Below are 20,169 nucleotides of genomic sequence, written 5' to 3'. Positions count from 1 at the left end.
GTCCTCACCAGCGATTCCTGTTTCTGTCTAGAGTCTTCATGAATCCCAGGTCACCTGATATTGGAGTGTCATGGAAATACTTGAGGACAGCTGGCCAAAGATGATCTGGAATGACTAGCAACATTTCCATCCAACTGGGTCATAGTTCCTCTTATACAGTGCCCCATTTATTACTTAGAATTCCCTTTTGTCATTTCCTGCTCCTTCAAGACTTCTACAGTTTTCAGGAGTGCTGGATCTTCCCTCTGTTCAACGTAATGGCATTCAATGCAGCAATGACAAATTTCATCCACACTGCTGTGTTTCATTAAAGAATTACCTAAAAGGCAGTCGGCGACCTTGTGTTTGCATCCACTTTTGTACACCACTCTGACATCAACTCCCAAAGCTCCAGTGTCCAGCTCTATTATCAAACCGATAGATCATTCAGGCTTATCAGCCAGCACAGAGAATGGTGGTCCATCACAGTGGTGAATGGTGGGCTGAACAAATACATCTGGAACTTGTTGTAGCCCCAAACAGTTGCAAGGCACTCTCTCTCAGCTGTAGAGAAGTTCACCTCTAACTTGTAGAGCACTCAGGAAGCATAAGCTGTCACCTTTTAGCAGCCTTCCTGAATTTGCACTATTCCACAACTGACAAAGTCATTGTAAAGTTCTTTCTTGACATTCTCACATAAAAAAAAAGGTTCAAGTGGCTATGAGCACTATGGGACTTAACTTCTGAGGTCATCAGTTCCCTAGAACTCAGAACTACTTAAACCTAACTAACCTAAGGACATCACACACATCCACGCCCGAGGCAGGATTCGAACCTGCGACCGTAGCGATCGCACGATTCCAGACTGTAGCACCTAGAACTGCTCGGCCACCCCGGCCGGCTCTCGCATACAATGCTAGGACTGAAGAAGTTGCTACCGCATTCTTAAGGGCGAGTAGAGAGCTTTCTTCTTCCTCATGCCATGAAAATTTGTCGGCTTGCTGCAGTAGTTCTTGCAATGGATGTGCCTCAGTGCAAAAGTCCCTTAGTAATTGCCAGTAGCATGCGCACATTCCAAGAAAAATTCTCACATCACGAATGTGCCCGAAAGTCAGAAAATCTGTGACTGTTCTTATTTTCCCTGGATAGGGACAGACTCCATCGTCATTCGCTATACACCCCAAGATTTTAATTTCTTGGTTGCCAAAGATTGAGGCGGAAGCCTGCACACTGAACACACTCATTGTGGTCGTCAGGTGGCTAAGATATTCTTCAAATGTCTTCAACAAATGACAGTATTATCCATATAGCAAAGATACATTGTCCAGTTAATATGTTGAAGCACGATGTGCATCATACACCATTGCATTACACAGTCCAAACAGCATAACTGTAAATCAGATGTTGTCGAGAGTTCTGAAGGAAGTTTCTTCCCAGTCAGCTTATCAATCTTAGTTTTACATCCTGTTGACAACAAGGTCATTTGAGCTAATCAATCTAGAGCTACCACTAGCATGTCACCATGTTCATAGTTGAGAAATATGTAGTTTGCTCCCTTCAATCAGTCTAGGATGTCATCAAAGCATGGCAATGGAAAGACATCTTTTTTCATGATTTTGTTCGGTCGTCGGTAGTCACCAAATGAACATCATGTGCCATACTTTTTCAACAGAACCACTGGAGATGACCAAGAACGCTCTGAAAGTTCAGTGATGTCATTTTGCAGCATCTTCTCCACTTCCTCCCAGAGTATCCGTCGTTCACCCGTCGACACTCTATATAACAGCTCGCTATGTGATTTATGACCCTAGTGTTTATGCAGTGTTTTACCATGGGCTGATTGGTTGTCCCATCTCCACTCTGAATCTGAAAGCACCGAAAAATTGGCACAGAATGGCTATCACTTGCTGACATCATTTCTTGATCAGGGCAGATTCTAATGGCAGTTCAATAGAAGGATTTTTCATCAATGATGCCCTTTCTGGACTGGTTTGGCTCTCCTTAAGCACATACCTTTAGGGAGGAGTTGTGACAACTCATGATTGTGATCCAAAGTTCTCCTTAACCACCCACAATACTTACAACTGTGGCTGGCACTTAGATTTTCTTAGAGAGCCTGAGGAGCTTTCTGTAATCCACAAAAGCTTGACAGTTTAACTAAACATCTTGACTGACAACTGGGACTCATCTCATTGATGATGGTGTGATAGGCAATGTCTTCAATGACAAGCAACCATTCAGAGTAACCTTTGTTATGTGTGCTTGTTGGAATAACTTCGTTAATCTGAAGCTTTGATATTTCAGTCTATGACTGCTTGTGGTGCCTGCAAGAAGTTCCATCCAAGAATAACCATACGACTACATTCTGTTAAAGTGACAAATTCAAAGGACTGTGTTCTGTCATCGATAGTTATTCTTGTAATACATGTTCCTGTCAGCTGGGCATATTATCCATTTGAGACATATCACAAAACAAAGTATTCTTTTGCTGCTGATGATAAGCACTATATATTACAGAAAAGGAAGCTCCTGCATTGGCTAGTAGCCGATGATGAAATCAATGAGAGTTCCAGACATATTATGCATCGTGATTGTCATCACTGGAGGATTTGCATCTGTGGTGGGCCCACCTCCATAGATGGCCACCTCACTTGGCTTTCCAGAATTCAACAGCTAGGTGAGCAGCTGGTACAATTGTCAGGTGACAGGAATGGCTGTGGTGTGTTGGGGAGTAACCTCATTCAGGGTACAGCATTGGGCTTTGTCCCACATCACAACTATAATCATCTGCAGTTAACTGGTGTGAGTACACCTTTTGTGATGGCCGACATCTGGTGGTAGTTGTTGAAAATTTACTTCCTTTTTCTGCATCAGCATCCAGCACGTCCAGGGCATCCATGGTGAAACCACACCAATGTGTTGTTCTCTGTCCTCCAAATGTCCGTTGTTCTGTGGAGTATTGTACTTGGTGGAGGAATTCGTTACACCTGTATTGGTCAAAAGCTGCATAAGTCTTAGTTGGTCAAGTCCATTCCTCTTGCACATTTGACTAGTGGAGGAGATGGGTGCTAATAATTGATACAACTCTTCTTTCACATTCTCCATTACCTCCTGACTTATTGTGTCAACATTCATTACTGCTATCTCTTGTGTACATGGTCCAATGTTTGTGGCTGCCATGCACTGCTGTATCTATTCTCTTCATATCTGGTGTACGAGAGAGGTGAACTCATGGTGGTCTTCCATAATTGCCATAGAGATCACATTCAGCAATTTGTCGTACATCTTTCATTCAACGCTTTTTCTGTGACATTTCCTCGATTCACTGGCACTTCATGAATTCCTCTGTGATCATGATACCTTTTACCAGAAGGCCTTGGTGCATGTCTTCTTTGGCCCCTCTCATCAATGTATGATTTTTTTCATCTTCTCTCATATTTTGATTCAAGACGTGGCATGGGGCCAAAACTTTCCGCATATATGACTGTCTCGTTTCCCATAAGAGTTGGCATTGTTCTTCAATTGTTCATCCACTATGCAGACTTACTGTTCATTGTTGCCCCATATTTTCCTCAGTTCTGGGTGGAATTTGTCCCAATATTGAGCTTCACTTCATTGTCCTTGAAACATTGCTGGGTTGCTCTGTCCAAGTAAAAGTGCACATTTGCCAAACACATCTTGGAAACCCACCTGTTCTAACTGGTTAACAGTCAAACTCTTAGCAATTTCATCATGTCCTGAGTAGCATCTCCCAAAAATACTGATGGACGCCTGATGTGCAGCTGACTTACAGTGCTGTATATCTTCTCGTATGATCTGGTGTATGAGTGTCTCCAAAATATATGGATCTTAGGAACCATGTACAGATTGTATTCCAGTTTCTGTCCATGCAGGTGACAGTTTTTACACTGCCTAATTGCAACCATGGTGATGTTGATGTTCTGAAGTACTCAGCATCTCCACCAAACAATGCCACATTATAACCACGATCAAGTCCAAATCCAAAGGCAGGGTCATCAAAGAAGTACAAAACTTAGAAGTGAAAGCACATTTATTCCTGCCAGCTGAAAAAGAACTGATGTCCTGGATGGAGAGTGCAGCTATTTATACAACCATCAACTATCCTAGAACACACACAAACAAGAATCTTCTAGTAAAGATAAATACTAAATAACAAATAACTGTTGTGGTATGGTTTGAACTGGTGACCCATAACGCATCAACCCCATTCTTTTCTCTCCCATTGCCATTGTCTCTTTCTTTCTCACTTACAGTCTGTTGTCTTTCTCTTCAACAACGATTGTCTCCTCTCTGCACATGCCCTTGGGGATGGAATTCGGGAGGGATGGGGGGGGGGGTCAACTTTAACACGTGGGTATGGGGGATGGAGATACATGGGAAAATTTTTACGTTAAAGTTTGCTCGGCTGGGTGTGTCCAGACCTTGCATTTAGTTGATCCTTTTTTGTGACAGAAGCCAACATCACATGCACAGCACAAGATAACTCTAATTTTAAACATGAACAGACATCTGAGGATGCATCTGTCAGCTTGAAACCAAAGTGATACTACATGTTTTTAATAAATAGAATTATTAATTTAATATTAATTTTACTTTTTAAAATAATTAACTTTTATTTTACACTACCATAGTCCTACTATGGCACTTTTCAACAAAATATCATACAAACATACATGCTTTTGTTTAAGTGAATTTAAAATACACACATTAAAAAAAGTTTTGCATCACCCCAGTTCCCAGAACTCCTTAAGATAGACATTGACTGTGGATATTGTATCACATACACAGTCCCTTTGACTGTTCAGAGATGTCCCTCAACCTGCCCGAAGATGTAAACAACCATGCACGAGCAGCGCCTATTAGACGGAGGGGGTCCAACAGCCAATCAGTTCCAGTCATTCCACCAGGAAGGAGGTACATGGTTCGAGTTGTCTGTAGTTCAACTATGCCTAGACGGTTACTTTGTGCCAGGAAAGGCTCTCAACAAGGGAAGTGTCCAGGCGTCTCTGAGTGAATCAAAGCAATATTGTTCGGACATGGAGGAGATACAGACAGACAGGAACTGTCGATGACATGCCTCGCTCAGGCTGCTCAAGGGCTACTGCTGCAGTGGATGACCCTTACATTTGGATTATGCCTCGGAGGAACCCTGACAGCAACACCACCATGTTGAATAATTCTTTTCATGCAGCCTCAGGGTGTTTTGTTATGACTCAAACTGTGTGCAATAGGTTGCATGATGTGCAACTTCATTCCCGCCGTCCATGGCAAGGTCCGTCTTTGCAACCACGATACCATACAGCATGGTACACATGGGCCCAACAACATGCCGAATGGACCGCTCAGGATTGGCATCCCGTTCTCTTCACCAATGAGTGTCGCATATGCCTTCAACCAGACAATCGTCAGAGACTTGTTTGGATGCAACCCAGTCAGGCTGAACACCTTAGACACACTGTCCAGCGAATGCAGCAAGGTGGAGGTTCCCTGCTGTTTGGGGGTGGCATTATGTGAGGCCAATGTATGCCACTGTTGGTCATGGAAGGCACCATAACAACTTTACGATACATGAATGACACCCTACAACCAATAGTGCAACAATTTTGGCAGCATATTGGCAAGGCATTAGTTCATGTACATCTTGCGAATCTTCCTTCAAGATAACGACATCGCTCAGCTAGATTGGCCAGCATGTTCTCCAGACTTTTACTCTATCAAACATTCCTAGGTTAGACTGGAAGGGGTTGTTTATGGACAATGTGACTCACCAACCACTCTGAGGGATCTACACCAAATCGCCGTTGAGGAATGGGACAATCTGGACCTACACTGCCTTGATTAGCTTGTGGATAGTAATGAATAGAAGCATGCATCAGTGAAAGAGGACGTGCTACTGGGTATGAGAGGTACCAGTGTGTACAGCAATCTGGACCACCATCTCTGAAGGTCTCGTTGTATGGTGGTACAACATGCAATGTGTGGTTTTCATGAGCAATAAAAAGGACGGAAATGACGTTTATGTTGATCCCTATTCCAATTTTCTGTATAGGTTCCGGAACTCTTGGTACCGAGGTGATGCAAAACTATTTTTTGATGTGCATATTAAAATACGAATGACAACAATGGAAAGTGGAAAGCTTCAGAAGCCTATCAAAACCGAAGGAAAACACATGCTTTGGAAAAGAGTACTAATAACCCTGATGTTATATAAAAACCAATTCTGTTGTAATATTTTGAGCAAGATAAAAAATGGGGCTTTTTAACAATATAAATTCATCTATGCACCTATAATCGAAGACATACACAGTCTCTCAGAAATTTAAGGGAGTGGAAAGATTCTCGCAGGATGCCCAGTTCTAAAAAAAAGAGGTAGCCTAATGGTACCACTAAAGAACTCCTCCAAATGAACCTCATCACTTCAGTGAATATCACTGACATACATGTGCAAGAAGTATAATTTCCAGCAGCTCATTAATACAGTAGCAGCAAAATTTTCATAATCAGACTCAAGGGTATCAAGTAAAGGAACTTCAACAGAATTTCTGCAGTAATAGTTTTTATGCAATTAGCTCTAAAGAGTTAGAAAGCTCTTACTTTTGTTGATCATAATGACAACTATTCAGTAACACACTTGAGTATTTCATGTTATGAGTTTATGTAGATATGTTCTTGTAATTAATAATGTGTTCTTCATAATTAATAGAAAGAAAAAGGACAGAAAAATTGCAGCACATTAACTGCAGCAGTTCCAAATGTTAGTATCACATTCTGGAGTTTACTTTTTTTTTTTACCTGAGTTTTAGCACTGACAATCTGAACTAACGCTTGCTTGAAAGCTGAATTCTGTCTCCTATCAATTTCACTCAATGCAAAGGCTGCTACATCCTTGATGTGTGGATCATTGACATCAGCATCTGAGAGACCTCCATCAAGTGTCTGCAAAATAAAATAAGATTTCAATAAAGGTGTCAAACCTGGGACAGGATATATATGATGCCATGCTGAAAAGTAATGCCTCTGAATTTTTTGTGGAAACTCGGAAAGGTTTAAAAAATAAAAAACTTCATTAATATTCTAATTCTACATCTTTATTCTTCATGTCTACATTGTTATTTCTTAACATAGTAGCACTGGTGACAAACATATACCTCCCAGTGAGAGACCAGGTTGTTGATACAGTCACTGTAGAATGTTTTACTTTGTTGCTGGAGCCACAACTTCACCTCTGCTTCCATCACTTCACCACTACCAAAGTGAAGTCCTCAGAGGTGTTCTTTAAGTTTTGAAAACAGATGAAAATAGGGTGGGACCAAGTCGATCTGTATGATCGATGACAGTGAACTGAAGGCATCTGATTGTTGCAGATGTCACAGCACTTGTATGTAACCTAGCATGGTCATGCTGAAGGAGGGGTGCTCCATGTGTGGATGAACTCTTCGAATTCACGCTTTCAGTTTTCTCGATTACAGCACACTTTTTTTCATGCACTAATACAGTTACATTACAGTCAACAACGTGACAATTCAGAGTCCTGTAGCAGCAGAGGGTTGTAGCTTGTGTCAGTGAAGGGGGAATCTCAGCCGAGTAATATGCACGACTTGTAATGACTCAACTAATATTGAGAATGCCCATGTATTACAAACATGACATGGTCATGAATCACAAAAAACTTTAATATCTCATTTCAAGTTATTTAAGTGTTTAACAAAACACAACGGGCAGAGTAAAATCTTCAACCAGGTCCCTTGAGATTTTTCTCATAATTATATTAGCTAGCTGGGAACACACAACTTCAGTTCCTCTATTTACCTCATAGTTTCTTTTTTTGTCAATACTTTGCCCTCTGTGTCTCTCTCATTCATGATATTTTTCCTACCCTCAAGACCTAAATTATAGACTTAGTTCTAAATGAGTTGCTGTCTGTTTGTTCTGATTATATGATTTGTTTCTCAGTTTCTTTGCCCACAGTTTTGTGATCCATGGTAGTCGACTTCTTTTTTCAGAAATTCAGAAATATTTATTTTCTTAACCTGACCTAACAGGTTTGGTGGAAAAGTTCAAAAAAGGTTTGTCTTCAACTCAGATAGTTTACACATATTTCTGTTGGTTTATTCATACATCTGCAGATTGTTTCATTGTTTCTCATTTTCCAACTATTCTGTTTATTAAAAACAATTTGTCTTTATAGCACCTTTAGTCCACCCATCTTGCAGTTCTGATTTATGCCTTCAAATGCGTATAAAGGTCCTGACCTTACAACTGTAGTATAGTGTTTTAGTTTTGTTATTTCTAGAGTTGAAATACTTGTTGCAAATGTTTTTAGACAGCCTGTAAGCTCTTTGCTTTTTATTAACTACCAGTAAACTCCCAATTCCTTAAAAAATTGAATCCCATGCATAAAGCAGATTCACACTTCTGATCACTTTACTACTTAGAGTATTAATTGTATGACTAAGTGTGTAAGTAAGAGAAAGTTTAGAAAAGTTTTGATATTATGTGTAAAGTTGATAGAAAGTCTAAGTGCTCCAATGATCAAACACAAGCTGAGTATAGTCTGGGTAATCTGCACTGTGTTTTAAGCAAAAGCTAGTTTGTCATGCATCTCGACATTTATGACTCCATATGACATTAAGTATGTGACGTACTATTACATAATTTTGCAGGTACAGTTAGTGGCATATGTGGATAATATCTGCAAAATATTATGTGAATAGATTTAGTAGTAAAGAAATAATAAAGTAAACTGTCATGACTGATGTGACAGTTTTACAGCATGAACAGTGATTTTTATTTTATTTATTTTTGAGACCAGTAGATCCTTTATCCTCGTGCTTTGCTAGGCTGTAGAACATGTAAGATTATATTTAAAAACATTTATAAATAGTCATGAGATTTACAATCTAAATTAAATGTTAATAGATACATGAAAAGTGAGATGAAAGTGTCAATATGACAACAGTAACAATAGTCACACATATAAATTATAAGGCTTATATTCTAATTCACAAATAAAGCATTTTGTAAATAAGTGATACAACAGAGCTACACAGTAAGTTTTCTTGGCAATGCTTAAAAGTAATTGCAGTTCACAACGTATTACACATTGTCAAAAAATTCTTGTAAACAGTAGAAAGAGCTACCCAAAAGACACAAGTCGGCTGTTCTTTGGATTTAGTCAGATCCCTAGTGACTGATTTGGCATGAAAAAATGATTCAAATGGCTCTGAGCACTATGGGACTTAACATCTGTGGTCATCAGTCCCCTAGAACTGAGAACTACTTAAAACTAACTAACCTAAGGACATCACACACATCCATGCCCGAGGCAGGATTCGAACCTGCGATCGTAGCAGTCATGTGGTTCCAAACTGAAGCGCCTAGAACCGCACGGCCACACCGGCCGGCAATTTGGCATGAATCGGAAGTTTATTGTACATTTTATGGTTAAATAACGTGCTCCTTTCTGTGCCATGCTGAGATTTTTTACATCTCTGTGAAGATCATATTTACTTCATAATCATGATACGCACTGTTTACTTCATAAATTATATGATTCTTGTTGAAAATGTAGTAAGCAAAAACATTTTTGCTTTCATCATTTTATGGTGGTGTCAGTGGAAAAAAGTATTGTAAAGATTCGAAATGATGTGTTGCGCTTCTTAAGTGCTCTCATTCTCAAGTACTGGAAGAATATAATCTGGGTATTTGTGTGCACTGACTTATGTTGCCCCAGTTGTAACAATTGTCTCAGTGTGTTGAACCTTTAACACAACACCATACCTCTTAATAAGTACTTAATGAAAGCACTCTAAATTTTTAAGTTCTATCAATAATCACACAAAATATGAAAACCAAGGTTTGGTTGCCCTGGAAGCTGTTAGACAGGCAACCTGCTACTGGTTTCATGATCATGTACCGGGATAGCCATCCAGCAACATAGATTAAATCATTTGCTGGGCTTTGGATCCACTCTCTTGCATTGTTTCTCCAAGATATTAAAATCTGCTAACCCTTTCAATTTTAACAGTTAGTTTTCTGTATATTTCTTGTTTATGTTTGCCATGAATTTTAGTTTTTTCAGTTAAAATGCTGGGACCAGTTCTGTGTGCTGTTTCCACAATAAAAATTATTTGTGTGATTGTTTCTGTCAGATTTGCTTTGCAAATGCTAGGCAGCTGACCTATTTCCTCCCCACATTTTTAAATTCTTATTTATCTACCTTCTTTTTCTAAAAAAAAACCTCCATGTGTTTTTTTTTCACTCAATCATTACAGTTTTAAATGGTAGCAACAGTCATTAGAGAAAGAGTACAAACACAGTCTCCACAGTAATGTGTTAATAATGAAAAGCTTGTCCTATAAACTCAGTGGGCATGCTGAAAAGTAATGCCTCAGAATTTTTATAATGTTCTCAATAGCGACTGAGGCATTACATGTAATGGATATTACTCAGTCAACTTTCCCGATTTGCTGACACAAGTTGCAACCCTCTCCTGCTACAGGCCTCCAAACTGTAGGATATAACATGGCAGTAAGTAATGTTAGTATGTCCTTGCATGAGAAACAGCGTGCTGTAATTGAGTTTTTAACCACAGAAAACATGCCTCCAACTGAAATCCATAGGAGACTGAAAATTGTGTACAGCAATGATTGTATCGACATCAGTAATGTATGACATTGAGTTGTTATGAAGCTAACGGCTGACAAGACCCAGTGGAGTAGGGTTGACGAACTCATCTGAGAAAATCATCAGATAACACAGACACAGCTGTCAGGTAAGTGTGGCATATCATGAGAGGTGATGCTGTGGCTCGGGTCAATCAAGTCAAACATTCAACAGTGATGGTATTAACAAAGCGGTCTTTTGTTGGAAGAAATGTGTTCACTTTCAGAAGACTATGTTGAGAAATTAATACGTAGACGTGAAAAATAAAGATGTAGCACATTAATAAAGTTTGTTTTATTTAGAGACCTTTAGAAGTTTGCACATAAAAAATTCAGAGGTTTCACTTTCCACCAAGTCCTTTTACTTACACAGAGATTTGTTGAAATTGTAGAAACACTAAAATGAACAACTTGGTCAGAAATTGGAATTTAGTCATCCAGACCTTGAGTGCAATGTTTCTTTACAGTCTTACCTACATATAATTACCAAAAATCTGTACAAATTGGTAATTGAGTTTAGTTCCAATTAATGCTTTCTAAGACTATTATTTTCACACATGAGAAAATATGAGGCTACTTTCAGAGAACATCTTAGCTGATTTCTATAAGAGAGATTTTTGAAGATGGTTTATTTTCCAGCACAATCAGATATATTTTAAGTAAGAAATTACTGATGTTTCCTGGCACTGACCATTTTGAGATCACAAGGGGGAAGATGGGTGCTGACCTTAATTTCCTTCCCAGATCTTTTAAAATTTTTATTTATCTACTTTCTTTTTCTAAGCAAACCTCCAAGTGTATTTGTTCACTCAGTCATTAGAGTTTTATATCCAACGGTTGTTAGAGGCAGAGTACAAACACTGTTCCCATAGTAATGTGGCGCACTTGATGAGAATCACATTGAGGAAGTGATTTTCTCAAAATGCTTTGGAGTGAACTACTGTTTCCTTCTTGTGATCTGAAAACTAGAGCCAGACAAAACCAGTAACTTCTACTTGAAATTGTATGTGACTGTGCCAGAAAATACACAATTTAAACAAAACATTTCAACAGTCAATGATATCTCCAGTACAATATACTTTACAGAGATTTTTTGGCTTGATATGCGAAAATTGGTCATTTATACCTGATGTAATGCTTCATTTAATTATACTGATATATCAAAACTTAACAAGAGTGGATTTATGATGAGATGTAAAATTAACAAAAAGTAAAAGTAATTGCTATATAAACTATAAATCTAGCTAATGTTTAAAATGGAGTTTTATATCATAATGAAAATTTATTTTACAGGACATTTATGAATTGAAAATTCCTATATACCAAAAACAGGGTTCCTTATTAATCACTAATTCTACAATTTATCACAACATTTTGGGGGTTTCTATTCCAGTTAACACTAACAATCACATTAAACAAGTCTTAATTTTACTGTATTAAGGCAGCTGACAGTGTTCTTAGTAGCAAATATTAAATAAAAACAATTGCTGAGTAGTGTGAAGTATAAAGCAGTGGTTTTTTCTTCTCGGAGTAGCTGTGTTTCATGTATTTATAAATTAATCTAGAAGTAATGTCCATAATAATTATCAATGTGAGTCATTAATTCCATTCATTAATGTTCTACAGATTATATCAAGTATAATATCTAATACTCTTCTTTCAATGTGCCTGTCTGCCACTCAACACTGCTTCTACGAGGGGCTGTTCACATGATATTCGTTGGACTGTTGCCTGTAAACACGTGCCATGTCAGTGTTCTTGGAAGAGAGCTGTTGCAGTGACATGGTTTTTGTTGTTGTTCCCATGTAGTGATTTGCGAAGACAGAAAAAAAAAATTGAGATTCGAGCAGTGATTAAGTACTTTGTAAAAAAAGGTATGAAAGCAAAGGACATTCAGGCCGATTTCCAGAATACAGGGGAGAGCTTCATATTCAACTGTTGCCAAGCGGACAAATGAATTTAAATTTTGTCGGGAGAGATTAGATGATCTGCGCAGTGGTCAGAAAGATGTATCACTATCCCAAAAATCATTTCAAAAGTGCACAAAATGGTCATGGAGGATCACCGACTGAAAGTGCGTGAAATTCCTCATGCTTGCCAGATGTCACCTGAAAGCATATAGCCTATCACATTTTAAATGAAGAATTAGAAATGTAAAAATTATCTGCACAAGTGGTGCTACGACAAGACAATGCATGCCCGTGCACATGTGCCATCGCCATGGCAAAATTACACAAACGAAGGTATGAATTGTTGCCACATCTGCCTCATTCATCTGATATGGCTCCGTCAGACTTCCATCTCTTCCCAAAACTGAAAATTTTTCTTGGTGGACGAAGATTCACTTCAAATGAAGAATTGATAGCCGCAGTTGACAACTATTTTGCAGGCCTGGAGGAAACTCATTTGCAAGATGGGATCAATGCACTGGAACATCGTTGGACCAAGTGGATTATTCTACAAGGAGACTATATTAAAAAATAAAGTTTCAGTGATGTAAGTACCTTTATTCTATTCCATTTTGAGTACTTTTCAAACCACCTTCATATGTGGCAAATCTATATATTTTATATTGATGACTGACTACAAAGATAGCATGGAGGTCACTACACAATTTTAACATTCTACTGGAAATACCATCATAGCCTGCAATTACCACTTTTTTGTGAATTAGGTAAGATCCTCTGGGGTGGTATGGTTGAAACTAATATCTGTAGGTCGTGCCTGCAGTGATTTAATACATCTGTATGTACTATATTTGCCACCCATGTAAGGAAGTAAGAATGAATTTCAATGCATCAACTGTTTTGCCGGGTACTTTTGGGAACTCAGTATTATTCACATTAATACATTTGTTCAATTATTGTTTAACAACCCTCAAATCGCTTTATGATTTATTTTTGTCTATAGTGCCTGTGCTTCTTTTAAGTTAGGCTGAAGAATGTTATAACACTGGTGATAATGCAACTTCAACTCTTTATTACAATTTGTCCATCAAGTTACATAGAACTCTCTCTCACTCTAACACAAGACACTTTAATCCAAAGAGTTATACATTCCCTGTTCTTGCTTCCGCTCAAATTCATCCTTGTTTGTTCTAGGGGTAAACAAAACTCTGCAAATATGTTTAAAAGGAAGCTTAATTTTGCGTCTACACTGTCAACTTAGAAGAAAATGTTCCCATAATTTTTCTCCAAATACTATGATTAGGTCTTGTTTATGATTTTGTAATACAGTATTTCTCTTCTTTGATGTGAAATTAACAGCTCAGTGTATTTTATTGTTTATGTTTTACCGTCAGCATCACGTAAACCAGTAACTATCACTTTTACATTTAAATCACTGAAGGGGTTGGGACTATCACTAAAATGTCAGTTGCTGTAGCAGTAAGTCCCTGAATCCTCAGTGGGGGCTTCACGGTGGCAAATAATCAAAAGTTGGACACCAACAACTCCAGGTGCCCTCATTCATCACTGTTTCTACACATTTTATGAAGCTTAATATATCCCCTGCTGGTGAGCTGTAAACTATAAGTACTATACAAGCTTGGTGGTTTCTGACACCTATTGGGACACACCATTCAAAGAGCTGGACCTGGTGTTTTCTTGGAACAGACTAAATTAATAAGATCTGTGGCTGGGTCCAAGATGACGCATTTCGTTTTGCTAGTAGCCAATTCATGTGTAACTATATTTATTCCACCTCTGTTTTAGATGAATCTGAGCATTTTAGCACTTGTCATAGATAGTTACCAGTACCTATACCCATACTCCACAAGCCAAAGTGTGTGGCGGAGGCTACTTCTGATACCACTTCCATTTCCCCTTTCCTGTTGTGTTTGCAAGTGACAGCCTATACGGGAAGAATAAGTGTTAGTCAGCCTCTGCACGAGCTCTGCATTGTCTGATCTTGCCACGGTCATTTTACAAGAGGTTTGTGGGAGGAATTAATACAGGGTTTGACTCTCTCTGGAACAAACTAAGAAATTTAACAATAAACATACCCATGATCCACAACACATCTCCTATAATGCCTTCCACTGCAGTCTGGTACGCATTTCTGCTCTACTTTAAAAAAAAAAAAAAAAAAAAAAAAAAAACCTATTACTCTACCTCATAATGGCTCTGGACTGCCAAGCATATACAGAAGCTGATTCTGCTAATTGATGGGTGTGACTACTACTCCACATCCCTAGACACTCTCCTTCATAATGCTGTTTATTGACACAATAGGTGAATGAATCAATGAATAAATGGATGGATGTCTAACAGTAAAACTGTAGGCTTCTGACAAATTTACTGCCCTCAGCCTAGTATATTTACATTTACATCCTACAAATCACTACAATGCGTGTCTCAAACGAATTTCACATTGGTAAGCACATTCACCTGTGAATACTGAAGCAGAATAAACAAAATGAAAAGCAACATTATGCCACTTTCAATTGAGGCAGGTTAATATAAATTAATGAAATACATTGCATAAAATTTTTTTGTTCGAACTTAAATACACATCCACACACGATTCAATTTCTATTAGTTGAAGCACCTTAAATCATTGTACACACTACTGATTTTGGCATAGATTGAATAATGTAAATAATGCACGTCAGATAACAGTAAAATACTGCATAAGAGGTAAATAACAATAAAACCATACAAATTTATAAACGGGTCGAAATGTAAGGTTCTCTAGTATATGATTCGGGGATTCTCAATCGACTAACTCATTTTTTAAAGTCAATCTTGAACAACTTTTCGATAATACTGAGACTGCTGGTGAAGGATGTGTGTTAAAACGATTAATGTCCAGGTATAAACAATTACTTTGTTTTTTGCTAAGTCTAGAGGGGACGTGTAAACTTTATTTTTTCGTTTTGACATTATTCCAAACCAAATAATTAGTGAAACAAATATAAACCTAACAATTTCTAAACTCCCCTTTTATTTTATTTTTCATCCACATTCAACGTTGTTTGCTACATAGTTGCTAGCAACGTCAGTACAAAATTGTATACCGGTGTCTGAAATTTTTGAACTTACCTCTGTCACATTGGAGACCGATTCCGAAACAGGCTGTGCATTTGATGATATGCATAAACAATATAACACCACGATATAAACCAATTTCATGATAGAAAGATTTACAGCTGAAGCAGCGTAGCTACACAGTCTCCCTCCGCTCCCCTCGTGACAACTAACGATACGAACAGGGCGCCGCGAGTATTAAAGTGTGAGTCATTGGCGGTGACGTTACGATGGAGGGGGGCTTGACAGTAGTTGAGCCGCTATTGGCTGTACACCCACTTCTTATTACCTCATGCCTCGAAGCGCTGATGTATATTGTATACTGCGTACTTCGTAATTGTGTGTATGTAAAATGAAGCGCGAGATTATACCGAAGCAAATTATCCTGCTACCACGTAACAACTGTACAGCAGCAGAAAGAAAACAAACAAGCTGGCGAAAACTTTCATAAGACGAAAAAAGGAAGTTAAAACCATCAGTGTTGTCGCTCTCCAACCATCTACACCAAGGCACAAAACCATTCGGCAACGGATATTGTTCATTAAAACTTAAACTGCTCTGTCATTTCAATAAATGAACACTGGCTTAGCAATGATGAACTAAAGTGTACCATTTAGATATGAATTGGCAACCAGCTACTGTAGAACAAGTATTAAACATGGTGGCATATGTTAAAAATAGTGTGAACATAATCCATGAAGTTATAGGTGAAGTGGACTGTATATAGAAGCAAAATTTGAAGCTGCAGCCATAATGTTGCCAAACCAGGAAATTATAATAGCTTCAGTATACTGCCCCACCCCCCCCCCCCCCCCAAAAAAAAATAAAATACAATGAAGACCCGGTTGTGGAGCTTCTGGAGAAGCTGATACTCTTGCTATTCAAATACAAAAATTACAGAAAACTAATATTTGGCGATATCAATATAGACATTAGGTTTAAGAATAGAAATGTTGATCACTTGCTAAATACATTAAGATCCCTTAACTTCAGTTGCGTAAATGGCAAACCCACAAGACAGGAAGCATGTCTAGATAACATAATTTCTAATTTTCATCTAAACAAACCAGTATTCAACACAATCAAGCTAGGCATTTCAGATCATGAGGGACAATGGTTCAGACAAACACTTAACAATAAAGCAACTGAAATTTCCACAGACTGTAGAAAAATTATAAGGTCAATTAACGAATCAAAGCTAAACAAGTTGATAAGTAAATTGAATTTAATAAAATGGGATAAAAATAATAACCACTGCAGGTGCAAATGAATCTACCAACAAATTTCTAGAACTGTGGACTGAAAATTTTGAAGCATGTTGTCCTAAACACTGCAAGAAAATATCAAAGCAAAATTGTTGCACCAAACCACAAATCTAAAAAGCTGGTACACCTCGCATCTAAGTAGAATAAGAATCATAATGTTACTCTATCATGAAAGGACCAAGCACAATAATGCTAACAAGGAAATGTATATGAAAGTGAAAAAGACTTACAGGTCTGAAACCAAGGCAGCTAAGTGCAAAGCAAATCTTACATATATACTGACATCAGCGAGTGAATGCAAAGCTCCATGGGAAATTATTAAAACAGAAACTAACTGTGATGATAAAGTTAACCAGACGCCAATTGAACCTGATATTCTAAATGTGCATTTTGTCAGTCCTCAGTCAGATAACAGCATAATGGAGAATGTGTGTAAGGCAGAGGCACTGCTGCCAGAAATGAACAGAAAGCAGACAGGCAGCTTTCACTGGACTTGTGCAACTGAGAAGATGCTCAATGAATCAATAGCTACACTCAGTAATTCCAGAGCAGAGGATTACTATGGTCTCTCAAATTATGTTATTAAATATATCAGAAATCAAATTGGAAAGCCACTGACTAAAATAATCAACAAAATTTTAAATGAAGGTAATTATCCAGAATGTTTAAAAATATCTGTAGTTAAATCATTACATAAGAAAGGAGATACAGCATCACCAGATAACTATTGATCACTTATACCCATAATATCAAAATAATAGAATACCGAATGCATAAACAGATGAGTCAATATTTTGAGCATAATGATGTACTCAACTCCTCACAGTATTGCTAAGATCCAGCCTTTCTACAGTCAAAGCAGTTTAGAGTATGGTAGCAAAAATATACAATTGTTTTGGAAATAGAGAAATATCTGTGCAACACTGTTCGACCTCAGGAAAGCTTTTGATATGGTCTCCCACAATATTCTCATAAAAAACCTCTACCACTACGGAGTGAGAGAAAATGTTCTATGCCTAATGCAGTCATACTTGGACAATAGAAAACAGTTAGTTAAGGTAAATAATCAAATATCAGAATGTCTCCCAGTTGTAAAGGGCGTACCTCAAGGATATCTTCTTGGACCAATCCTTTTCACTATTTATACAAATGATTTACCTGCAGTTGTATCATGTGATGCAGTGCTATATGCTGATGACACTACACTCATCACATGTGATACCAATCTTGAAAATGTGCAACACAGCATGGCAGTGGCAATGGAGAGGTGCACTACTTGGTTTGAGGCAAATATACTGCAGAAGAATGATAGTAAAACTGAAGCTATTGTATTCAATCTGAATGCTCCCAGTCATGATAACAAAACAGTAAAATTATTGGGATTTCATATAGATCAAAAGCTCATCTGGGATACCCATACAGGAAAGGTATGTGGCACATTGGTACGTGCCATATATCTGCTGTATAAGCTGTGGAGCAGTGTCAGTAAAGAACTTCTTTTATATGCATATTTTGCATTCTTCCATTCGCACCTGAGTTATGGAATGCTATTATGGGGGAATTCTGTAGGGTCAAAATTAGTGTTCAAATGGCAAAAAAAGCCTTAACGTGCATAGCAGAACTTAGCCGATATGAATCATGTCGAGATTATTTTACGAAACTAAATATAATGACAGTGTCTGGCCTGCATATTTACAACTGTCTTGTCTTCATCAAAGACAATTTGAGTAAATTTGACTTAAGGAGAACAGTTCATGATCATAACATAAGAAGTGGACATACAATTAATATGCCATATGCTAAGCTTGCAAAGGCACATTCGATTATTTATTTGTCATTCACTGAACAATGCAGTTCTTTTATCTTGTAATTGAACTGTTAGGAAACTTCTTGTTGTTATTGACATTTGCACAAATATGTACTGTTGTATCCATCTTGGATTACTATACTGTAGTTCAGGGCTTCCCACCCTTTTCAGCTGGCGGACCTCTTCTTCAGTCGAAAATCCATGGCGGACCCCTAGTCAGTCAAGATCACAGTAACTTCACATTTCAGAGCGAAACCCATGGGAACTGAAAGCTTCTTAATGCAAGTGCCATGTTCCCAATGACCCCCCCCCCCCCCCCCCAACCCCCGAAGTATGAATAGTCTTTGGTTTAGAGATGACTGAAAACAACTTGAAATTAACGATCCAGTTTGAACTCCCACTGTATCCAGACGCTTACTAATGGATTTACTCCCTTTGTTCAACACACTATAGCCTGATTAAATTACTTGGTAATTATATTTCACACGTTGGAGCTGCCTTCCTCCAAGAGCAATCAACGTCAGGTCCAAACTGTTCGCTGTTGACAAGCTGCCGCTTGTGGTCTGTTCACTTCCCTGTTTGGCTACTGTTGTGTAAGGAGCATGCATATTTCGTAACAGTCGTGTGTGTGTGTGTGTGTGTGTGTGTGTGTGTGTGTGTGTGTGTGGTTTTTCGTGAAATCCGAAGAAAAATGTTCAAATGTATGTAAAGTGTATGGGACTTAACCTGCTGAGGTCATCAGTCCCTAGTCTTACACATTACTAACCTAAGTTTAACTTCCGCTAAGGACAACACACACACACACACACACACACACACACACATACTTACATACATACACACACACACATGCCCGAGGGAGGACTCGAACCTCCAGCGGGAGCGGCCGCGCAATCCACGACGACATGGCGCCTGAGACTGCGCGGCCATTCCGCGCGGCTGTGAAGAAAAGAGGCAGACCCATGATTCGGGATACGAACACATCACAAAAGAAAAGAGGCCAAGGAATTGCCTTTAAAGAACTATTGCGACATCTGTTGTGCAATGTGTGGGAATACATTCACCCAGTTTACATACGTTTCCAAAACCGGATTTCGTAAGCCGATGTCCCAGTTCTGTTTTTGTTTGGTCAGGTAAACACTTCAAAATCGATTCTGGAAATCTGCTTTTATAAAGCCGTTTTCCAGTTCCACAACCGATTTTCGTGCCCATGTAAATAGCTCGGAAAGTCTAGTTATTTTTACGTCTTTGCGTATCTACTGAACGGCAGCTGTCAGTCCACAGCCGGCAACTAGCAGGCGGCTTTGCAACAATGTACTGTCGGTTGGTAGCTGGCAACTGGCAGGCGGCGTGGCCACAGTCTAGCCACAGCTGACAACTTCAACTACTACTTGGACACTATATCG

At 38.5% G+C, this 20,169-nt stretch overlaps 1 protein-coding gene across 1 annotated transcript in view; it reads right to left on the bottom strand.

Annotated features, from left to right (window-relative positions):
* The window catches only part of LOC124794887 (multicystatin), a 189,125-nt gene extending 173,247 nt beyond the window's left edge, over nucleotides 1-15,878 (bottom strand). Inside the window, exons 1-2 of the mRNA XM_047258583.1 lie at nucleotides 15,707-15,878; nucleotides 6,793-6,936 (exon numbers count right to left, since the gene is read on the bottom strand). Of these exons, the coding sequence (XP_047114539.1) occupies nucleotides 6,793-6,936; nucleotides 15,707-15,796 (234 nt within the window). The 5' untranslated portion in view covers nucleotides 15,797-15,878. The remainder of the gene's footprint in view (nucleotides 1-6,792; nucleotides 6,937-15,706) is intronic.
* Nucleotides 15,879-20,169: the final 4,291 nt, after the last annotated feature.

This window comes from Schistocerca piceifrons, chromosome 4 (assembly GCF_021461385.2).
Source record: "Schistocerca piceifrons isolate TAMUIC-IGC-003096 chromosome 4, iqSchPice1.1, whole genome shotgun sequence".
In the NCBI taxonomy this organism is placed as follows: Eukaryota; Metazoa; Arthropoda; class Insecta; order Orthoptera; family Acrididae; genus Schistocerca; species Schistocerca piceifrons.
The sequence above is the reverse complement of the archived record's forward strand: the minus strand, read 5'-3'. Positions and strand labels throughout refer to the sequence as shown.